The sequence below is a fragment of the Kogia breviceps genome, chromosome 1, assembly GCF_026419965.1.
Source record: "Kogia breviceps isolate mKogBre1 chromosome 1, mKogBre1 haplotype 1, whole genome shotgun sequence".
Classification (NCBI taxonomy): domain Eukaryota; kingdom Metazoa; phylum Chordata; class Mammalia; order Artiodactyla; family Physeteridae; genus Kogia; species Kogia breviceps.
In genome coordinates this window covers 46263674-46288207 of record NC_081310.1, presented here as the reverse complement: position 1 = coordinate 46288207, position 24534 = coordinate 46263674, and the positions used below count along the sequence as shown (strand labels likewise).

The following is a 24534-nucleotide window of genomic DNA, read 5'->3' as shown; positions in this document are numbered from 1 at the left end:
AAATGAAAGGTCAAAGCCCATGTGTCCGGTGGGATGGTCCTGCTGATTACTACTTCCTGCCCAGTCAAGTGGACTGGGGATGGCCCTCCGGAGGCCTGGTGTGAGCGAGGGTAGAACAACTGTGCTCGGCTGTGGACTAGCTATGCCTGAAGTCTGCTGCTCTCCATTTAGGATGTTGGCTTGAGAAACCAGGTCTGCAGTTTGTTAAGAGGAAAGCTGGCCTGGAGTTTGGAAGCACTGATGGTTCTGTCTGGGGTGGAGTAGAGGACCGTGTCTTTTAAAATGGTCTAGAAAACTACTTCCTAAACTTTAATGTGCATAGGAGTCACTTGGGGATCTTGTTAAAATGCAGATTCTGATTGAGTCTGTCTGGGTGGGAGCCTGGGATTCTGCATTTCTAAGCTCCCAGGTGGTATCAGTGCCACTGCTCTGGGAAGCACCTTGTAAGCAGTAAGGGCCTAGAATGTTCTGAGTGAAGAAGCTTTCTAGTTTCACTTCAGACACTGACCACGTGCCCAGCAAAACACTTAGCCTATTAATGCTTTCATTTCCTAACCTACATAATGGAAATAGTAATGCAGTCACTCCTTGTCCTTACCTTTCCTCTTTAGGGATATTCTGTGTGGTGAGACTTTGAGATACTCTGTACAAAGGCACAAAGTAAAGGGAAGTAATTTATCTGCAGCTCCATTTCTAGTAACACTAGTGCTTCCAGATTGTGACTTAGGGATTGGCATCAGACAGATCACGGTACAGGCATCCCTCGGAAATACTGGGGATTTGGTTCCAGACCACGGCAATAAAGCGAATATCACGATAAAGCAAGTGACACGAATATTTTTTGGTTTCCCAGTGTGCATAAAAGTTATGTTTACACTACACTGTAGTCTATAAGTGTACAATAGTATTATGTCTTTAAAAACAATGTACATAATTTTAAAATACTTTATTGCTAAAAAATGCTACCCATCATCTGACAACACAGGGTTGCCACAAACCTTCAATTTGTAAAAGGTGCAATTACCTGTGAAGTGCAGTAAAGCAAAGCACAAGGAAACAGGTATGCCTGTACTGATCTCTGCTCTGCCATTAGGTAACCTCAGACAAGTTCTTTTACTTTTCGAAACCTACGTAGTTCATCTATAAAATAAACATCTATACATTCATTGAACCAACGTTTATTGGCACCTGTTCTGTACCAGACATTATGCTGAGCACTGGGGATATAATAGAAAATAAGGTCTTGCCCTCACCAAGCTCGCATCCCAGTGGGCGAGTCAGGCAACACACAAAATAATTACAGAGTATGTATTCTATGCAAAAATACACAGGTGCTTTAATTAAAAACCAAAAACATTAGAGGTATAAAATAAGGATGCTCTTGGGTGGCAAAAATTATCCTTAGATAAGAAGAAGAGCCAGCCAGGAAAAGAACAAAAAAGAAAAGCATCACAAGCAGAGAGAATGGTACCAACTTCCTTTGGCAGGAAAGAGCTTGAGTTGTGCTCGGGATTCTAGGTCCGGTGTGGACAAAGCACACTAAGTAAGATGAATGGGATGTAGGATGAGGTCAGAGAAAGTGTGGCCAACTCATGCGGGACCTCGTGAGTGAGAAAGTTTGGATTTTATTTTTCATGCAACAGGAAGCAATTGAAATGTCCTCAGCAGGCAAATGACATGTTCTAATTTATTTATTTGTTTTTACAAAATATCCCTCTGACTGATGTTTGCAGACTAGGTAGGAAAGGGCCCAGAGGAGAAGTGAAGTCTCCAGTAAGGAGCTGAGAGATGGGAACGTGGGCTAGTGCTCATGGCAGTGGAGATGCAAGAGATATGGGAACAGATGCTGGAGATATTTGGGAGGTAAAACTAAGAAGACCTACTGATGGATTGAAAAAATCCTACTCACTTGGGGAAAAGGTAAGACTGAGACAAAGAGTAGAATCAAGGATGTCTCCTAAGTTTCAAATTTGGGCAACAGTGTAGATGGTGGTATCATTTGCTGATCTGGGGATGATTACAGAAGAGCATGTGTGGAGAGAAGGGAGTCAAGAACTCCCGTAATCATACAAGATGGTTTTGAGGGTAAAATGATATAGATATATATCCTTCTGTACAATGCCTAGCATTTCAGTGCTCAATATTTTATTGTTTTTCTGTTATTATTATTATTACTCATGAGGGACGACTCATTGGAGACACCAGATGCCCTTGATCAGTAAAGACATGATAATTCCCTTGGACTCAACAATCATACTTTTATTTTCTCCAATGGAAAATAAATATTACTTTTGAAAACCCTGCAGTGGTGATAGAAGGATGGGGTAGACTCATGTGTGCCTCAAGCAACATCAATCAAACTTTCAGCCAAGTTTTGATTACAAGATCTTTATTTCTGGCAATGATGTAAGAAGCAGAAAGAGCACAGCTGGATTTTCGGCACTAGGTGGATACCACAAGTTCTGGAAATTGGAAAAAGCATCTTCTAACTTGGAAATTGTGGTGATTTCTCTGGAGTAGTTAGAGGGAAAATAAATACAAACCTTCCCCTACCCCCAAACCCTCATGGTACCACTTACAGAGTAAGTTGTCTGGCTGTAACTGTCATGTTTGGTCTTTGCTAAGCATCCAGCCTTTTGGCCGGTGTTGTTAGGTGGGTGATTTTGCTCTCTGATTTCTACACCTATGGTTTATTTTTACTAGCATAGGAAAGTAGCATAGATTTTAGTAGTTTGCCAACCTGGCTACATTTTAAGACTGCTGACAAATTTACAAATATAGAATGTGAGGGCAGTTCCAAGAGATTTAGGCAATCTAGTTTTTTATACAGTTCCTGCATGATTTTGATGGGGCTGGTCTACAAATGTCATTTGGAAACCATTGTTGGTGTTTCCAACACCATGTTGGGGTGTTATGTTATGATTTCAAAACTCTGAGTTCTATTCTTGCTTTTGCCTTTGACTTGCTTGCTCTGTGACACTGAGCAAGTCACCTCATAGTTATTAATGTGCAGTTTCCTGCCTGTAAAATGAGATATTTTAGCCTCTCTTGCTCCCCTGGGATAAAGAAAATGCAGGGAGCTGATAGTCCATAAATAGAATATTTCAAGTGAAAGGCACTTGCACTGGACTATCAGAAAAATCTTGGAATCTCTGTCCTGGTGAGGGCCTGCCTGTGTGCTTGGTCTAATATACAATGCCATCATTCTTTGAAATGCAAACCTATTCACTTCATGACTTTAAAAGTGTCTCTTAGGGGCTTCCCTGGTGGCACAGTGGTTGAGAGTCCACCTGCTGATGCAGGGGACATGGGTTCGTGCCCCGGTCCGGGAAGACCCCACATGCCGCAGAGCGGCTGGGCCAGTGAGCCATGGCCGCTGATCCTGTGCGTCCGGAGTCTGTGCTCCGCAAAGGGAGAGGCCACAACAGTGAGAGGGCCGCGTACCGCAAAAAAAAAAAAAAAAGTGTCTCTTAGCTTTTGACTCATACGCTTTATGCGAAGGAGTTGGACCATTCTGAATAAACCAATGTTTTCATTAATGATTTTATAAGGGTCAGAGGTTACTCCTCAAGATCACCAAACTAGAAGAAATGCAGAAGGAGTTTTGGTACCACTGGGGGTTAAAGTTCTGCCATTGCTATAGGCTTCAGTCCCCTTCAAGGGCCCGACATGGAAACCAAATTTCCTGGAGCTGGGAGGAATGCAGGACACCTTGAATTCCTACTACAATCTCAGTCCCTTTTTGAACAAAGGCCAGAATGAGCCCATGGCACTCAAGTGCCAAGCTCCATACCATATGATCTCAAGAGTCATTTCCTAAGTGAGTATAGACAGGCATTGACACGGAGCCAGTGACACTGACCTATCAAATGCTTTGCGAGAAGTCTAAGGGTTGGGCCTGAACTGTGTCATCTGATTGACATGCAGAAGACAGCCCCTGTATAAGGGAGATGAAACTGTAAGGAGAATCTGTGAGGTTGAGGGGGAATAGGAACCCCTGCAGGAAGGAAACAGGATTTCCTAGGGAATCAGCACTCTCTCCCAGCCTCTCCCCACTCCTTTCTGTAGTGCCTCCTCTGGGGTCCAGGGGCACCCATGTGAACTGTGTTGCTTCCCTTGCCACCTTACAGCCTCTCCCTCCCTTATCACTGGTATGACTGGTGAGTTGCAGTGCAGGGCCTGTCACATTACCTGGGTACCACCCGCAACAGCCAACTCACTCTTCCCCAGCCAAGTTTGATCTCTACCCTCATCCCTGAGGTTATTAAACTGGCAAGGAAATATATGAAATCGGCATTCTTGAATGGCTCTCCACTCTGGGCAAGAAAAGGGAGGACTGTTTCCATGGCTGAAGTGTTCCAACCAATTCAGAGAAAAATACCACATGAAGTCAAAATATTGTTGTCCTGGCCAAGCAAGGGTTTTCCTTTATGACCATGCTGACATGCAAGGTTTACAGCCCTGCCTCTCCCCTGGTGTCAGTGGTATTGCCTGCTCTCTCCAGCTGGGGAATGACAGTTCAGCAGAGGTAGGGAAGGATTTCATCTGTGGGAGGTGATAGAAAGGAGAGAGTCCCTGGGAGAATATAAACTCTGTAGTGTGAAAAAAGGGTAGACTGTCCAGCCTAGGAGAGGGACAAAAGATGAGCTTCGCTATAGTAAAAAGAACTGCATACGCTTCCTTGAAAATCGATTGGAGAAGACATTTTTAAATGTCATCTTCCAGGAATAAAGATGCAGACTCAGAGCATGGACTTGAGGACACGGGGAGGGGGAAGGGTAGGCTGGGGCGAAATGAGAGAGTAGCATGGACGTATATACACTACCAAATGTAAAATAGATAGCTAGTGGGAAGCAGCTGCATAGCACAGGGAGATCAGCTCAGTGCTCTGTGACCACCTAGAGGGGTGGGTTAGGGAGGGTGGGAGGGAGACGCAAGAGGGAGGGGATATGGGGATATATGTATACATATAGCTGGTTCTCTTTGTTATATGGCAGAAACTAACACACCATTGTAAAACAATTATACTCCAATAAAGATATTAAATAAATAAATAAATAAATAAATAAATAAAATGTCATCTTCCTTTAGGGAAAGAAGCCTTATACTAAAGAGTACACAGTGTGTGATTTCATTTATATAAAGTTTAAGAACAGGCAAAATGAATCTAAGCTGATGAAAGTCAGAAGAGTGTGGGTTGCAGGGGTGTGGGAAGGTTCAACTGGGAAGAGGAATTTCTAGGGGGGCTGGAAATTCTCTGTACCTTGGTCTGAGTGGTGATCACCCAGGTGTATTCACATGTAAAAATTTCTTGAGCTATATACTGAGTTGTGCAGTTTTCTATACATAATTTAGTACTCAATGCAAAAATTTCAAATGAATCTTCTTTTTTTGGTCACACTTATAAATGTGGCATCTGGATAAAGGGCTGTTCAGTAGGATAGAGACATTACTGATATTCAAAGTGGATTGTATAGCATAAGAGGTGCAGCTGAACCTGACCCAGGAAGGACCACAGGCTTCGGCAGCAGGATGACCTGGGTCCAAGTCCTCTCTGTGGCTTTTACTGTGGATCTTTGAGCTAGCTTTAAATCTCTCAGGCTCGGTTTCCTTCTCTGAAATGTGGAAAATAATATTTACCTTTAAATGCTGTTTGGGGGATTCAGTGAAATAATGTATGTAGGTGTCTTTCCAAACACCTGAAATACAGCTCAAAAATAATATTTATTATTAACAGATAGCAGATATATGTCCACATAAACTATGATGCTAAAGAATTCCAGTCATAAAATCAGATTTCTATCCTAAAATATTACTGGTAATAAAGGTATGATCTAAATAACCATTTAATAATAAGTTAAGCACTCCTTCACAAATATCTAAGTGGATACTGTTAAAATATGTTAAACTATTAAAATTTATTTAAATTTTTTGAAATCAACTGCATTCTCTGCTGTAGGATCTTGGTCAAATTATTTAACATTTCTGAGTATGTTTATCTATAAAATGGGAATGATAATACTACTTCATTAGGGATATTCTGATGGTTCACTTTGTTAAAATATGTAATGTGCTATGCAGTGTGCCTAACACACTGTGAATTTTGGTTAAATAATTCAATTTGGCAAATATTTGATTAATGCCTAATATAAGACAGATTTTTTTTTAGTTCTTGGGAATTAAAAGCAAGAATAAAACACAATCCTTGCCTTCAGGCAGCTTCCAACCTAGTGGGAAAGGCAGACGTGTACACATGTATAAGATAATGTGATAAATGTTGTACTAGTATAATATTAGAATACTGGAGAAGCATGCAGGGGTCATTGCATAAAAACAGTATGACAGTCCATTAAACGTGTGTAGATGGTGGGCATATTTAAATTTAAAAAGAACATCGTGATACTGGAAAATAAAAATTTAAGGCCACCATGTGGTTGAATCAGGGGTCAAAGGATTATTTCTTATTTAGACTCACAAGCTTATCTTATGTTCTGAATCAGAAGTGGATACATTAAAACAGCAAAATGGACAGCACCTTCAGTTTGGCAGTGAGTTAGAAGGGGAATGGGATGGAGTTTGCAGCAGCAAAACCTAATTCTGTTGACTACTGTCCACCACAAATGCAGTCTCCTTGGTTGGAGGCCACATCTGTGCATGCGAAGGAAAGGCTGTTCTTCCAGGACACTGTTGAGTCATGTCTACTCAGAGAATCTCACGAAAGCTATGAATGCTTTCCAAGAAAAAAATGGACTTGTAAGCAAACAAAATGGCCATAGTAATTTCCAGTGAGGCTCTTGACCTTCTGAAGTTCAGAGTAAGAGCCTCTGTTTTAAGAAGACCCCTACTGCTGTATCTTCTCCCCTCTTTGGAGAACCAATAAATATTGGCAGCTTCATTGACTACATAACCATATTAACAATGATGATCCTCAGATGACTTCTGGATAGTCCCCTGAGTGTGTGATAATCATTTCTGTACTCCATCCTACCAGGTATTTCCAAGTGCACTTGGGTGTGAGACTGCTCCAAGATGAAGAGCTTAATGAAAACCCAACTGAAAAAGTCTAGATGCTGCTCTGATTGTTATAAAAACTCTCTGGAGAGTAATATACAAAATATTACTATATAACAGCTAATGTGATCACTGCTATTACGTGCACATTACTATTTTTACTTCCATGACTTAGAAATTAGACTAGAGAGGTATGACATTTGGCTAATGAGACCCAACTGCCCCTGTCTATTTGCTAATCCTTAGCCCATGTTACTGAGGGTCCAGTCTTCTCCCACAACCTCTTGAGGGATTTTGATGGGCTATTTTGCTTTATATCTTATCAGCAAGTTCCTGAAGATCCAGTGCCTGGAAGATGGAATCTGGGAGCAAGGCAGCTGCGTCCCAGTGGTGTGTGAGCCCCCCTCTCCTGTCTTTGAAGGCATGTATGAATGCACCAATGGCTTTGAGCTCGACAGCCAGTGTGTGCTCAACTGTAACGAGGAAAGTAAAAGGGTAAGGATGACTTGAACTTTATTTTGGATCAGGCTGTGCTCTAGTCTTGGTGACCAATCCAAGAATGTTCTGTAGAAATGATCTAAATGAATTGCAACAGGCAGGGCCTTACCAAGCTGGGATTCTAACCAGGGGTGTTGATATTATTTGATAGGGAATTCAGAAGAGACCACGTTTTTGGAATATTCTCTCCTGACTTCAGAACTTCCTCTTGGATAAGAAGAACAACCTGATGGGTTGGGTACCTGAGTAAATTGCAAAAATGCTGGGATTCTGATTTGGCAATGTGATTTCCTCTGATCTAACTTGGCTAGAAATGCTGGTATTACACTTTTTAATAGAACAGAGTCCTGAACAGAAACACGAATTCCTCAGCAAAGGCAAAGCCGAATGCGCTGTTTGACTATTATCCTCCCTAGGATTTTGGCGGAAGAAGTCTCAAGCAAAAACCACAGTCTTATCATGATTATGTGACTAAAATCAATTTTATTTTAGAATCTTTGCAAGTACCACACACATACACGAGACAGGAAGTTAAGCAGACTTCCTAGGCAAAGATCAATGATCTTGACTGCTCTCCTGGAACATGCCTTTATCTCAGTGTCCAGTACTCCAAGGTAAACACTGCAGGACAGATTTGAAAAGAATACTGCATGAAATGAGACACCTTAGAAATCAATACCTCTGTTTGCACTGATTGTTTAAGGAGTCAAAGAGTTGGCCAGATGAAGGGAGAGTTATTGTAATTCTAAAATCTTACTTTCTTGGGGTTTGTGAGTTAGTGCTACTCTCTGTGTTCTGCCTATAGTATACTTTGTGATTGCTGGGGATGTGAAACCAAAAGTTACACAAACCAGCATACATGTGGAGAAAGGGACTAGAACTTTGGTGAGATCAAAACATCTATGATGTGTCCATTCAAGCAGAAAGGTAAAAAGCACCTCCAGAAAAATTGTGAATTACTTTTACGGGCTCAAACTCATATTGAAAAAAATCTGACAGTTGCCACAAGCAGCATCCGTGGGATAGTATGAATGGATCAATGCAAAACAACACCATCGGGGAAAAAAATTCCAAAAACTATCTCAGAATACATGAGCTACTGTTGATAGCTCACTGTATCCTTACATCCAAAGGAAAACACATTGTTAATGAATTTTATTAATGACAAAATTGTTCATGATTCCTTCACATCAAAACAGCAAAAACTTGTCTTGACTTTTTTTTTGGGGGGGGGAGGCGGTGGTCAGAAACAACGTGGTTTATTATCTCAATATTGTCTCTTAGTCCAGGTTCTAGAAGTTGGAAAACACTACCATTTAATCAGATCACCTTTTCCCCCACTCTAAAAGAAGTTAGCAAAACAATAAGGTACATGTGTTTGACTTTTGATATTCTAGCTTCCCATCCTCTGCACGAAGGAGGGACTGTGGACCAAGGAGTTCAAGTTATGTGAGAACCTGCAAGGGGAGTGCCCACCACCCACCTCGGAGCTGAATTTTGTGGAGTACAAGTGTGAGCAGGGATACAGGATTGGTATGTTTGGGAAGGGATGCTGACTTCTGCTCTCAAGTAATCCTTAACTAGGACTGGCTGGATCTTGAATCAGATTCATTGTTCTCCCTGAGGAGTGGATAAAAAATCAAGTTGACTCTTAGCTGCTTCAGTAAAAATGAAATTTATGACAAATTTGTGTTTTTTTTATTCCTCCACTCATGTGAAATGTTGTTGCTACTGCTGAGCCATTTGCATAGTGTCTGGTCACGTTACCCACTTCGCAGCAGGCTGAAAAGTGGATTGATTTGTGGCAGGAGTAGTAGTCCTAAGAGGAAAGGTGGAAATGCGTAGATGCACACCACGCATGTGCTGGGCGCCTCCTCCTTTCTCTCTGCCGTTGTTACTGGAGCAGAGAGTCCCTGAAAGGAACAATTTGAAATTGCCTTTGCTTGCCGACTCAGAAGCCATTCCTTCTGTAAGGGGATTAGGCTCCACAACCTAGGGGTAACTTCTTAATGCGGTCATTGAAATTAAAAGTCTCTGTGGCCAGGGCCGATTGAAAGTCAAGTTGACTTAAATTTGCTCTGGCTGGACTTAAGCATCATAGAAAAGAGATGCTGTTTGTGGAAAACTCTGTGAGATTAACCTGAAGTTTTGAATTGTACAAGCAAGGAGTAATTTTCCAAGTCATTCTAACGTTTGTAATGCCAGTAGGTATAATTTGAGTTAATGAGAAAGCTTGTTAGTTTCTGAGAAGGTTCTTTACCATCTTCAAGTTGCTCTTTGCACTGAGAAATCTTAAGGTCAGGCAAGGAGTAGCAGAATGCTGAGACCATGCCTCTTGTGTGGTGTCTCATGAGAAAATTCTTATCTCCCCACCCTCTAATTTTTCATTAATATGTCACACACACACGTATATAGAGTCCTTAAGAGTCATGTAACTCTTTGAGTTATTATACAAGTCAGCAAAAAACATTAATAGAGGTAAGTGTGAGCTGAAAAGAAACTTGGAGATCATCAAGATCTTTAGATGAGGAAATAGAGGACCCTGAGAGTCTGCCTTCTTTGAATAGAATTTTAGAAGATACTTAAGACACCACATACAAAGAAATAAAGCAAGATTTTTCTTTAAAAGGCCAACACATGACCAAAATCTCTGCTTCTGATTTCCCCGTTTCCTCTTTTTATCACATAGGTTTCTTGGCTGCCTGTGTAATGATCTTCAGTCTAGCGGGCATTGTAAATCCACCTTCATGATTTCTGGGCCATTTTTTACCCAGCTAGTAAAGTTCTTAGGTAGTAGATGTTGCAATCATAAGCTTCCAGGAAATCATATGAGCAGGAATGGTATTAGAAGTACTTAAAAGGCATCAACCAATCCGGGTAGACTTTGGCTGGCCAGAGTCCTGGAGTGGGGTATTGGAGGTCTACGAGACCAGGAATTAAATCTTTTATTGCTAAGTCATACAGAGACTCAGGGATTCCAGAGGAGGGGTATATTGGACTAGAAGGAGAAAGGGCACTTGGGCCAAGGGAGCTAACTTGGGGAAGTGGCTCTTTACTAGTTAGTGTAGGAATATCCCTACAGGTACAGAGTAGATGAGTATCGACCCTGCCTATGACCATGTTAATGAGGTGACCTACAACGTAGAAAGCAATTGTTTTTGTACTTCTCTAGTGGCACAGTGGTTAAGAATCTGCCTGCCAATGCAGGGGACATGGGTTCGAGCCCTGGTCTGGGAAGATCCCACATGCCGCGGAGCAACTAAGCCCGTGCGCCACAAACTACTGAGCCTGTGCTCTAGAGCCCGCGAGCCACAACTGCTGAAGCCCACGTGCCTAGAGCCCATGCTCCACAGCAAGAGAAGCCACCGCAATGAGAAGCCCGAGGACCGCAGTGAAGAGTAGCTCCCACTCGCCGCAACTAGAGAAAGCCCGTGTGCAGCAACGAAGACCCAGCGCAGACAAAAACATAAATTTATTTATTTATTTATTTTAAAAAGAAGTGAGCAGAAAAGAAAAAAAACAATTAAAAAAAAGAAAGAAAAATCAAAGCTAATGATTCCAAGATGTAAAAGTCTGAGATGTGGGAAGTTCAAGTCTCTTTTGTAAATTTCTGTTCCTTCAGGTGCAGTGTGTTCCCCATCGTGTATAATCCCCCCTAGCGATCCCGTAATCCTTCCTGAGAACGTCACTGCTGACACTCTGGAGCACTGGATGGAACCTGTCAAAGTCCAGGTGAGGAAAGGATCATTTTTATGTGCCGAGGATGTAAGACTGCTGAACAATTCTCAACCGGCAGCATATTCCCTGGAGTAATTTCAGAGGCTTTCAAAGCATCCTTAGAGCAAACAACCGCATGGATCATTCCTAGAGAGAAGGATTGAAAATCGAGAAGAAAAAAGAGAAAAGCTTGAGAAAAAAGATGATCAATATCCAAAGGAAAGTTTAAAAGATAATATAGACGGAAGACTCAGAGACATAAAGAATGATAATACAGGAAGGAAATTGAAAGAGAAAATTACCACTAATAAAAAAAATAGGATAAATTAGAAAAGATGAAAATCAAACTGAAAACAGGGAGAGAATGACTAGGAGGAAGTAAGGAAAATTACCTTTTCTGCCTCCATTTCCCACTCTCTCTAAACCCCCAGATCCTCTCTGGACCCTCTGATATTCAAATCAGTCATGAGCGAGATCCATTACATCTCTGAGCTTTCCATTTGTTTTCATCTTCATTTGAAACCCTGAGGATTCTGCCTCCCTGCAGGGTCCACTGGTTCCTACTTTCTCTCTCACACCCCTCCTGTCTCTGGGCCTGGGAGAGGAGCAGATGTCCTCCTGTCTCCTCAATGCCACTTCCAAACTCTTCTCCCTACCTCCTCCCTGAAATCACCCACATTTGAATCTAATGCCAACAGAATAAAGCACTCACCACCCTCAGTGTAGCTGTCATCTTCTGACCCTCAGTTCACTCCCTCCCCTGATTTTTTAAACACTTTAGCTTCTGGCTCACAGTCGCTTTACCTAATATTCCTGGTATAACTCTTACTGATTTCAACATCCACACACTGGGTCCTTCTCACACCTGGGTTCTCGGTTCCATGGCGTCCTTTGACCACCTCTACCTTCCTGACTCTCTCCCATATGCTTTCCTTGGCTCACTCAAATCTTGCCACAGTGGCTCTTGGCTAATTCTTGAACATGCCAGGCACGCTCCCACCTCAGGACTTTTGCCCCATGGTTCTGTCTGCCTAGAATGCTCTTCTGGGTATCTTCATGTCTTGCTCCTTTGCTTCCTTCAGAATTTTATTCAAATGTCAGGAAAGCCTCCTTTGACTACTCTATCTAAAATTCTAACTCCCCTAAAACTTTGTTCCCCTTCCCTCTTTTATGTTTTTCTCCTTAGGATTTATCATGACCATGCATATTATATATTTTACTCATTTATCTTATGTATTCATAATTCTCTTTCCACCACTAGAATAAAGAGGTCAATGAGGGATTATTGTTCACTACTATATCCCCAGATCCTAGAACACTAACTGGTATGTAATAAGTGTTCAATAAATATTTGTGAAATGAGTAAATGAAAAAGAGAAAGAAAAGGCTATACAAGATATGAATGGAGACGAACTTGTAGTCAGGAAGTTATTTATTCTTAGAATGGGAGGGTGGGGATATCAGAAAGCCTGAGAGCTTTGTTGCTTTATTGGACTGTCTAATAAACAAAAACCTTGGAAGGCTATTCCCACAGAGTCACCAAGAGATGGACACTAGTGATATACTCCATTTCATTCTCAGAAATCATTCTCAGATTGCTCCTTTTCCCTCGCAGGCTAATTGTACTGTCTTATTGGCAGGGATGTGTGTTAAAGCAGGAGGAACAGTAACAAATACTCTAAGTATGCTTTGGGGTGGGGGATGGGAGTAGCATGACCCTATTAATTCAGTCAGTCACTCACTCAGCAGACACTTATTGGGGCTTACTATGTGCCCTGGAACTGTGCTAAATGCTGGGAATATGAAAAGGAAAAAAATGAGAGTCCTTCTGTTTACAAGACTTATGCCCACGAAAACAAACATTTATAATAATGCAACATGGGAAATGGCTTGCTTGTGGTACAAGAGCTGTGGGAGCACCCAAGAGGAAGCGTCTAATTCTGCTCAGGAACTTTGGGGAGTTGGGGAAGGATCAACAGACCAGGAAGCTTTTCCTCTGGGTCTTAAACTATGATCGAGGGGAAAATTCTAGAGGATAAGGAATGGTAAGAAGTTCTGTGTGTCTGAAACCAGGGTATTGCTGTGGTGAGGGAGAGGAGAGACAGCAGCTAGAAGGATGAGATAGGGTAGCGGCAGGTGGGCGAGATCCTGTAGGGCATGACGACCCCTCTTAGGATGTTGAACCCAATGAGAACACTATGCAAGAGGGGGCCCAGCACGAGTGGGAGGGCTCTGGGAAGACCATATGGAGCAGGAAGGAGAAAGCAAGAAAAACACCTTCTCTGGTTCTCCCATCCCAGCCTTTCTAGACTCCCCGTCCCATTTCCCACAGTCTGTTGTGAAGGTTTAGCTGGAATTACAGTGCCTGGAGAAAGAACTCCTGCCTCATGTTCACGGAGTGCAAGATGGTCTAGACCCTTTCTGTCAGTCCCTTGAACTCAACTTCTTATGATGAAAGACTTCTCTTTCTCTATAAGCAGCTAAAGGGGGAAAGGCTTGGGATGTTTACAATCCATTTGTCCCACTTGAGAAATGAACTGCTTCAGGAACCCTTCTACAGTCACTTCAGCATCTACCCAACAAGACATCCGATGGGCACAATCGATGCATGTAGGGTTTGTCAGGCCAGAGTGCAGGCCTTCTGGTGATGGGGGGGGTCTCCCACCTCTGCTTTCTAAATGAGACATTCAGAGAAGAGCAGTTCACTTTTCTTCTTGAAGACAGCAGGGATACCAATAACAGAGACTTGACTATTTCCAAGCTGAAAAACAATATCTTCTATTTTATTAAAACCTCCCCTTTCTCAACTATCCTTCAGGGGAGTCATTATTATTTATTTACCTCTATTCCATAGCATTTTGTTCATGTTTATATTCCTAGTTCCTTTTTCAGTGCTGGGCAAATTGTAGGTGTCTTATGAATGTTGGTTGAGTAAATGAAGAAATTGCGATAGCATCAATTTCTACTTTGAAAGTAAATATATATTTTCTCCTCAAATGGGGAGCACTTGCTGCAGCTTCGTACTGCTATGTATGATTATATCCTTGTCAACTTCAAGTTGCCCGCCCCAGAAAGAAAATGCAGAATTAATTTTCTTCTTAAACCAAACACCAAATGTTATCATTTGTATCACTGCATTTATCATGACTATGGTCTAGTCCAGAAAGTCAGTGGAAGCAAAGGAAATAATGATGAGGTTATTGCCCTTATGTACCCAGGTCCTCAGAGATGAGATTATGCCCCAACCATAGATGGTCCCATTTTGTGGCACTCAGTGGCTCTTGAGGGGTGGGAAATCTAAGCTTGTCCTCACAAAGAAGGAGAAATGCCTTATACACCAAAGCAGTTGTATTAAATGAAAGTCTTCTTCGAGTAAAAACCTTGTAACTTACATTGGTTTATCTTGAAGGGTGTTCCATATCGTACTCAATCTTAAGTTTTGGTGCCCTTCAGAATCACTTGGGCAGTTTGTAAAGGGAGCAGACCTGGGTTCCCCCCTTTAGAGAGACTGCCAATGCCTTGGGGTGTGCATTTTTTAACAAGCCCCCCAGGTAATTCCACTGTAATGCTTTGCGAAACACTGCTATTACAAAATAAAATACTGGCAACATAAATATTTTAAGTGCAAGTGCACCTATTTGGAGCCTGGCTCATTTGTTTAGTAAATGATGATCTCCTATTTCATGTAAACCCTTGCTATCTCTCATACTTCAAATACCTGGTATCTGGCAAGACTACAGAGCAATGGATTAAATTGCATCATTTTCTCTAGTCTGCTTCCAATGACTTCATTCTTTGTAATAAAAATGATATCTTACATTTGGATAACGCTTTATTGCTTTCAAAGTTGTGTATATATACATAATATATATATTTTGGAAATTTATAATTTCATTTGAGTCTTCTCACAAACCAATAAACTAAGAAAGGAAGATTTTATTATCCTTATTTTACTGACAAATTAGATGTTGTCAGATTATGTGTTCAAGGTTGCACAGCTTTCAAGAAATGGAGAGAGCAGTGCACCCAACTTTTCTGACTCCAAGTTCAGAGATTTCCCCTGAATCACCCTGTTGGCTGTAGTCTTTTTTTCTTCTGGTGTATGTTTAGGTTAGTTTGCCTATCAAATAGAAAAGAAGTCATTTGCCCCAACTATGAGAACTCCTCATTCCCACATGTCCCTTCCCTCCTCGTGAAGTCTAACAAAAATAATTTAGAGAGATATTTCCCTATAATACTGCTTTTCCTTGTTGTGAAAGTTTGTTTTTAAAGAATAATCGAGTATACGTTTTAGGTTCCTGTAACATTTATGTGCCTGTCTCTAGGGGTTCTACTGGTTTTTATTCCTGAACATGATACCTGACTCCTAGAATAATGTACTTTACATTAAAGGAAGAATTTCGGAGGATTTAGGTAGTCTGGGGTTTTGATGAAAAACAACTCAAAGTGGCAATTGTCAAAAGAAGAGTGAGGTCCTCCTGGGTTCAAATACTATATGACTTACCCCTTGGAGCCTCTGTCTGCTCATCAGCAAGAATGAGAATGGTATTATCTATCTTGAAGTGTTGTTATAAAAATTAAAAATAACACTTTTGCAATGTTTTGCACAGTTTCTAGCACATAGTTCTAAATTATGTAAAAATGTAATTTAAGTTCACTTAGTACAAGTCTTACCTTTGGAAATTTCCAGCCTCTCTGAAAAGATATCACCTGCTTTCTATAAGAAAGAAAAATATTGTTCTATAAGTTCTATGCTTTGCTTGTTAGTGTGTGTAGATAGAGGTGTGTAGGTCATTTGTTTTTTTCAGTGCCTTTTACAAATGGGACTGGGAAGACAATTAATGGCCATTCAGTGCTTCCTATTGGACACCTCTGACTGAAGAAGCAATTTCTAACGGCTCTGGTATGAGACTGAGAAGAGAGTAAGGATGAACATATACTATTATTTCTAAATGTGTCAGAGGCATGCTGGCTGTAGGAAACATGAAGTAAGGATTTGAAATTCCCAAATGGACTTTCTGGGCCTTTGTTGTTGTAATGGCGTTTTCCTCCTTCACCTACTGCACCCAGGGATTTAGACCTTTCTATGGTGATGGCATCAGCAGAGACATATCCCTACAAAACAGAGGATGCCAAACAGAAGGGCTTCTTGGCTGTCAAATAAATGCCTGCTAGTCAGGGTAACTGAGCAGTGGAAACTGGCAGCTGGGACAGACAAGAGACAGCCAACTGCCCAATCAGTACCATTGCTCATATCTAGGGGGTCTGAGCTGAGGGTATAGGAAGAGCTCCTCATGGACTTCCGCTGAGAACATTTAGTGTTTCTCTCATCCCTGCTTTTCCTCTTCTTCATTTTCTGCTTTTCTTCCTTTTTTCTGTCATTCTAACACCAAACTGTGAGAGTCTTGGGGGTAGGAATTATGTCTTCCTCAATGTATGATTCATTTCATCCATTGCTCAGAGCGAGGTTGTTGTGTGAAACCAAAGACCTCGAAGAAGACAATGCCTCCCACCTCCACAGAGCCATTTCTCATGGCAAACCTTTGGATTTTTACAGAAAGCCTACGTAAGGTTGATTTTTTATTATCATACTGAACCACTGTGTCTAGAGAATGTTTTATTATATCTTGCGACTTTCCTGTTTAAAATAGGAAAATCGACATTTTGACTTACGTTATAAAGAAGTGGTCTTTTGAGAACCGGATTTCATGGAGAGATTTTGTTGTTGTTGTTGCACATAATAAGGCAATTGTTTGCATGTAAACGAGTTTTTCTAAACTGTATTTGAAAATGTTTCTTTCTGAAATACAAAAATATCCATCATAATATCTCATTTCCCCTATTAGTCTGCTTCATAAATTCAGTTTTCCCAGATTGGATAATCCTTTTTTTCTTTTTCTTTTTTTTTTTTTTTTTTTTAGTATATCCTAATTAGGAATTAGTGAGGTCCAAATTAATGAGATTTTCCTGTGGCTACACACGTTAGGTTTGCAAAGTTCTCAACACTGCATGGAACCCCTCTCAACTCGCCAGCTCTTCAACAGAATTGCTCAGTCAAAACAAACCTTATAATTTCTGACTTTGTTTTCCCAAGTTGGTCCCCAAAGGATTAATAATTCCTTAAATAAAACCAAAATGTTTTAAGAGGAAGAGAAAAGCAGGAGGAAAAAAAGAAGATAATAGCCTCCAGAAGTCACAGTTTCCCACTATCTGGTCTCACCCTCCAGTCTGTCTCCCCTCATCTCCTAACCCTCCCCCTCCCCCCACCCCGAGTGTCCTCTTGATGGGTGCAGTTGTGTGTAACAGCTCCAATGACACTTGCCACACATCATGGGAGAACAAATCCCTCAGACATGAGTCATGAAAAAATCTTCTTTTTCATCTGTTTAAAACGTGGCATTGTTCCCTCTCTGCTTGAGTAAGTCTCAGGCATCAATTCCCTCTTCTCTAGAGAAGAGTAGACGAGAGTGTCTTGGAGGATGGGGGAAGAATAACCACAAAGTATATTGCAGGGTAATGTGCTGTGGTCCAAATAAATATGCAAAATAGCGCTGTATTTTATTTAGGGCTGCATACATATATGGTAATAAGGAGATCATTACAAACCTGGGCAAGGAGCAGAACTTTGTGATCTGATGTGATTAGTAGCCCATTCTGTCAAGTAACTATTCCTGATAAAAAAACAATTGAGCAATTTTGTATTAGACCTTAATGTTGGCTAACCATCAGTCTTGTGACCTTTAACAACACATTTAACCAGGCAACAGCCTTCATACAGCCCTATGACCATCCTAATAACCCTTAACTGGTTTTCTTTCCCTCTTTCCTCCCTCCCTTCTCTCTCTCTCTGCCCCACCCCATCTTCTCCTTTCCCATCTCTGCTCTCCCTTTGTTCTTCCTTTCTTCTCTTTTTTCCCTTGCTTTTTAAAAAAATTTAAAATAGTCCAACCAAGAGGAAATCTTTCAACTGGTTTTCTCATGCACTTTTTCTTTTTGAAAAGTTTAAAACAAATCCTTGGCCCTTAGTTTTCACAACTGATTCATTTCAGAAGTGGCTTGCTAATAGTATAACAACTATAGTTATAATTATATATATGTGTATAGAAATAATAATTTTAAAATTCAGAATAGTTGTTACTAATAGGGAGGATGGAAGGAGAATGATGTTGGAGGGACATATATAAGGGACATTAATTGAATCTCTAGTGACAAACTCTGGAAGCAGATAAAACAAAGTGTTATGATTTGATAAAGCTGGGCAGAGGATATAAGGTGGTTTTTTCAATTATTCTCTATAGCTTTTCAAATGTAGTATATAGGATTATAATTTGTCAAAAACATTCCAGAAAATAAGAAAATCATATTGAACTGTTAAACGATAAACTGAGGCATATTAACTATTTTAAGAGTTTATCTGAGCAAAAATCAATTCAGATTGGGTAGTGCCAAGCCGGGTTTAGGTGTGCTCCACCAACAGCAGCTGGGGAGAGACTTGACTATAGAGAAAAGGCAGAAGCAAAGTAAGGAAATTATTGATTGGTTATAGCTGAAAGCCAAGTTGGTTGTTCATGATTGATTGCCCTTTGGTTTCAATTTCATAACCTTGAGACGTTGACAGGCATAGGTTCTGGTTTGCTTCCACAGGCCACCGTGGCATTAGAGCCAACTCAGTGTAATGGCCTCCTTGTTTAATTAATTTAACACACCTCACCAGGAGCTAGCCCTTCTATGCCAACTTCTCACTAGTTTTCCTCCCATTTCACTTTCCTCTTTCACCTCACTACCACAAATGTGCTCATAAAATGTAGGATCTGAAAAACATTTGAAATTTTCCTCCAATTTTGATCAGTAAGTAGTTATTCAATTAATTCTATATGCAGATCTTTTCATATGAGATGAGTGACTTTCATAGGCCAGAAGATAAAGAAGAAACCTAAAGATACAACAACCTATTTAACAGTTGACAAGTACTTGTTGAACATTGTCTCTCTCTAAGTCACTGAAATAAGATGTGTGAGTGGGAGACAGTCCCTATTCTCAAAGATTTTGCAGTCTAGGAAGGTATATGACACAGGTACCAGAAACTTTTGTAATCTGTACAGAGATCAAGGAGGTTTCCAGTCTGAATTAGTCTTAAGACTGAATTATAGAATATTAAAAAATTCATTGAGATGGGTATTGTCAATTCCAGTATCGTGAGTTTATTGAACAGATGTAGTTGCACATATATGAAATGATTTATACATAGCTTTGTTTGTTAGAGCAAAAGACTGAAAATAACTTGAATATCCATTAATATGGGTCTGATTAAGTAAATTAAGGTACATCCATGAAATGGAATAATATGCAATCAATAGAATGCAACAACCCATATACCATAAAATGAACAGAACACCAAGAAATGTTCTGGAGTGAAATAAAGTTAGACAATCAAACAACAATAAACTAAAGAACTAAATAAAATTATAGTATTTTATACTTTGTGTGAGGAAATAAAGAATTTTATATACGTATGTATATTCATAGACTATCTGTAATGACATAAAAAAGAACTAAAAATTGTATGCAGGAAATTGAGTAGTTGGGGAGATTGTGTATCCTTTTATGCTTTTTAGATTTTATACTGTGAACATGTATCACATAATAATAAAATTAAATTACATAAAAATACAAAGATGTAGGGGAGCTCCCTGGTGGCCTAGTGGTTAGGATTCTGGGCTTGTGGACCAGGTTCAATCCCTGGTTGGGGAACTGAGATCCCCCAAGCCACATGGTGCGGCCGCACACACAAAAAAGATACAAAGGTGTAAAAAACAAATTGGAAATAATAAGAGAAAAGAGCACTGGAGAATGTATATGTATAGCTGATTCACTTTGTTATAAAGTAGAAACTAACACACCATTGTAAAGCAATTATACTCCAATAAAGATGTTAAAAATATATATATATAAAATAAAATGAAGGCTCACTACTGACGCAGATTAGAGATGTAGAGGCTAGTACTATAAATGGAACAGTGATGAAAAAAAGACTGGAAAGAGAGATATCACAAATTTCACAATAAATGGTAATTGCAATTTGCTTCAGCAGAGCAAAATGAAGAAGCTGTTATGTGAAAAAAAAAATGCACATGTATTGTTTCCATCATATAACTATTGAGTACCATTTCCTAAAGTGAGTTCCACAGAACATTAATCTGGAGAGATGTTCACAAAAGAAAACCAAAAGGGTCTGTGGTTAAAAAAAAAAAAAGAGCACTGGAGAAAAAGAATTAAAAGTAAATACAGACAGACTCCTTTCCTTTCTTTCTTTTAGGTTTTTTTTCTTTTGTTTTTTTCCTTTGCAATGTATTTTTAGAATTCCTCAAGTATTAGAAGATCAACACTCCTGCATGTATAAAGGTGGTGGATGGAGTAGAAGGTATGAAGGGCATAAGAGAAACTGATCCAGTCAGTTCAGAATGTTCTGGCAAGTTCTGGCTATGGTCGTCATGTGAAGGTGCCGAGGCTAAGTTCCCCTTCATGTGGAGGAATTGATGTACTTCCAGCTACCTCCCCCCATAGACTTTGAGTTCTTTGAGGGTAGTGACAGGATTGGTGGATCTTCAGATCCCTTTTGCTCCCTGAGGAAACTGGGTCATAGTGAGTGCTACATTTAGTCTGAATTGAATAACTGACTGACACTAGGGTGGGGCCTGGGGGTCCTTAGTGGATTCAGTGCATGAGAAGGAATAAAGTTGCCATGAATTTGCATTTCAAGGATTCAAATTACTGCATTTTGCCATTACCATTATCTGGTAACAAAACATTCAGAAAAAAAAAAAAAAAATCCAGAAAGTTCCAAAAAGCAAAACTTGAATTTGCTGCTTTCAGGCAACTATTTCCATAGCATTTACATTGTATTTATAGCTATCTCCATAGCTTTTACATTGTATTAGGTATTATAAGTAATCTAGAGATGATTTAAAGTATAAATAGGATGTTATATGCAAATAGTATGTCATTTTATATAAGGGATTGAGGAGCCTTGGATTTTGGCATCCGCAGGGGTCCTGGAACCAACCCCCTGTGGCTATCAAGGAATAACTGTACATATTTCATAATTTTTTTTTAGTGCAATGATAATTTATCTTTTATTTTTTTAACATCTTTATTGTAGTATATTGGAGTTTTTTTTAACATCTTTATTGGAGTAATAGTGTGTTAGTTTCTGCTTTATAACAAAGTGAATCAGTTATACATATACATATGTTCCCATATCTCTTCCCTCTTGCGTCTCCCTCCCTCCCACCCTCCTTATCCCACCCCTCTAGGTGGTCACAGACCACTGAGCTGATCTCCCTGTGCCATGCGGCTGCTTCCTACTAGCTATCTATTTTACGTTTGGTAGTGTATATACGTTCATGCCACTCTCTCACTTTGTCCCAGCTTACCCTTCCCCCTCCCCATATCCTCAAGTCCATTCTCTAGTAGGTCTGTGTCTTTGCAATGATAATTTAAGCAAAGTCGCCTTCTACATTATTAGAGTATAGAGTTTTGAATATCAAAAAAATTTCTTAGGGTTTACAGTATTTATTGCCTCTTTAGGGAAGCTGTGAAGGAGGACTTTTAGTTTATAGCAATATAACTCCAGAAAAATACTGCAGATGTGCATTTTCATAACTGACTCTGAGGTATATACTGATATACCTACAGCTTAAAATATGCAAATATCTCCAATCTGATTATTGTACAGTCTTAGCATTCTAGAATGTATAATTTTCAATTACTGGAGTGCTGTTTTATGTAAAACTCATATCTCACAGTGCATCATTTTTCCCTGAATTTCTATTGTACTGAATTTAAAATGTGAGTATGAAAGTCCACAAATGGGTGGATTGTTAGCAGGTTATAAAGAGAACTTCTTTTTCTCTTTGAAATGTCTTTTGGGACTTTTTCTTTTCCTGAAGTGTATCTTTTGAAATCTTTAAATACAAAAATTAAAAGAAAAAAAACTCCATGAAAATGAGTTATTATTCTTCATAAAGAGTAGATGACTACTTGTTTAAAGGCACATCAGGAAATGGCCATTGGGCCCTGGTCAATGGTCAGAGAAGGTCACCAGTGTTTTAACACAGACACATTTTCACACTCTCACCATCTTAATGTTGGTGCCATTTTGAGTCCTGGTGGTTTCACATTAAGCCTATTTGTCCAGTGCGTAGACCCTCTTTTATTTCCCACAAGGAGGGCATAAATGGTGCTAACAGGAGTTGCAGAGAGTGCAGTTTGGCCCCCGCTCCTTGCTTGGGCACTCACATCTTGTGATCTAGGATTCCTGAGATCCATTTTTAGTTCAAGACTCTTCTTATGAAGCTCTATTTCTCAGCCTTTAAAACTCCATGGTCCTTCCTGATGAACACAAGCCATCTCACAATTTCTTGTAACTTTATTTAAAATTTCAAAACAAATGGAACCAATATTATGCCTAGAGCCAAATTAAAGTCATTTTAGTATTGAGGATGATATTTTAAACCACACCTACACCAAATTCTGCAGATTTTGATAGCTCAGGGAGAGTGAAGATGATGAAGAAATGAATAAAAGATTCTCTCCATTAAGAGATTCTCCCTTGGCTCCACCTGGCAGAATTAGTAGTTCCACGGGAAAGACCAAACTATGGCCTTGGACCTATTCATGCAGCACAGCTGGGGCTTGCTCCTCAGGGAAGGGGTTGGGCTAGTGGGGAAAGCACAGGATTTGCCCCTTCTCTCACTGACCAGGTGTCTTTGCTTTTGTTTTCTGTTCTTTCCGTCTTCCCCTTCAGAGCATCGTGTGCACCGGGCGGCGTCAGTGGCACCCAGACCCCCTCCTGATCCACTGCATCCAGTCCTGTGAGGTAAGCCACCTCCCCTCCCCCAAACGCAGACCAGAGCTTTCTGTTCTGCTCAACTTATGGAGACTTTCGTCCTTCTGCTTCAGTATTTGCCCTTTCCCAGATCCTATGTCCTTTGTGTAATCTCTTAAATTTAGCTCCACAGTCCCCAAATTACAGATATTAGGATTTCTGACTTTGCCTTTTTAAAAATTTTAACAAAATCTCCAGGGTTCCATTTTAAATGACTTAATAAAACTTAAAAGCAAGTCAGAATTATTTATGGTTTTGGGATTCTCTAACCGGGCCTCATTGGATTTCAATTAGATCGGAGTTTTGCAGATCAGTGGCCCACAGACAGGGGTTTGGCCAGCTCAGTGTCTAAAAACAATTTTGTTTTGGTTGCTAATGCTTAAAAATAGGGATTTTTCACAAAAAATTCATATGTGTATATGTAACTTCACACACACACACACACACACACACACACACCAAGTAAAAATAAATATAAAACTCTTTGTGCAAAGATTTTTCTGTTGAAAAACAAGAATATCTGACAACCGTGGCAACGATTAGCTGGATCCGAGTGGCAGCTACAACACCAGAAGGGCAGCTGCCCTTCAGTTCAGCACGGTCCTTACCAGACTCTGTAGCTTCTCACCTACTGGGCTTCTCTCATTGACATCAACTGCCTGGGTCACGCAGGCATCTCTGTTTCCTACCTCTGAGGAGGTCCTGTAGTCCACTGTTGATTAACCCAAACTAGACCTTTACTACCTCAAGGAATCCTGTTTACTTCTCACACAAGGCATTCCCCTAGCAGTGGGGGACTCAGGGGGATGTGAATTCTTTAATTAGATTAAGAGGAGTGTTTGCAAGAAAGAGTCAAGAATGAGGACACACACACACACACACACACACACACACACACACACCATTTAAGCCCTCTCACCCTGGGAATAGGCAGAAGCAGATAGAAATACTGTAGTCTCAGGCTAGAGTTAAGGCTTTGTCATCAAAGTCTTTCACTGGAAGTAATTAAGCCACTTAGCAGCAATGCTCAATAATTCTGGCTGTGCCTAGTGCGCTAGAGAGAGCTGTTTAACTTGCCCTTGACTTCCAGCACCCTCCCCCTACATACACACCCAACCCACATGCCTGTTAGTCCCTGGATTCTCCTGTATCCCTGTTTCTCTTGATCTAATTCTGGGAAACTGGGATCTACATGAGGCCAAAGAGGGGAAAATTGTGGGGTTTCAGACAAAGGGAAAACTGGGTGGGGAAATGATACCAATAAAATAGCATCCTGAGAATGCATCAGGAAAAATGCTAGCATGGAGAGTGCTTTGTTATGGTGTGGGCCAACAAAACAGCTCATCTTCTGCCATCATTAGAAAAACAGATGGCAGTGGGGTGGGGAGGGGAGTGAGTGACTCATCCACTGGGCAGGGGGT

General features: G+C 40.4%; 1 protein-coding gene across 2 annotated transcripts in view; it reads left to right on the top strand.

Annotated features, from left to right (window-relative positions):
• The window catches only part of PAPPA2 (pappalysin 2), a 328458-nt gene that overhangs the window by 232932 nt on the left and 70992 nt on the right, over nt 1–24534 (top strand). For both annotated transcript variants that reach the window (XM_067031083.1, XM_059051959.2), the window contains exons 17-20: nt 7338–7506; nt 8907–9042; nt 11132–11241; nt 23033–23104. In XM_067031083.1, the coding sequence (XP_066887184.1) occupies nt 7338–7506; nt 8907–9042; nt 11132–11241; nt 23033–23104 (487 nt within the window). The remainder of the gene's footprint in view (nt 1–7337; nt 7507–8906; nt 9043–11131; nt 11242–23032; nt 23105–24534) is intronic.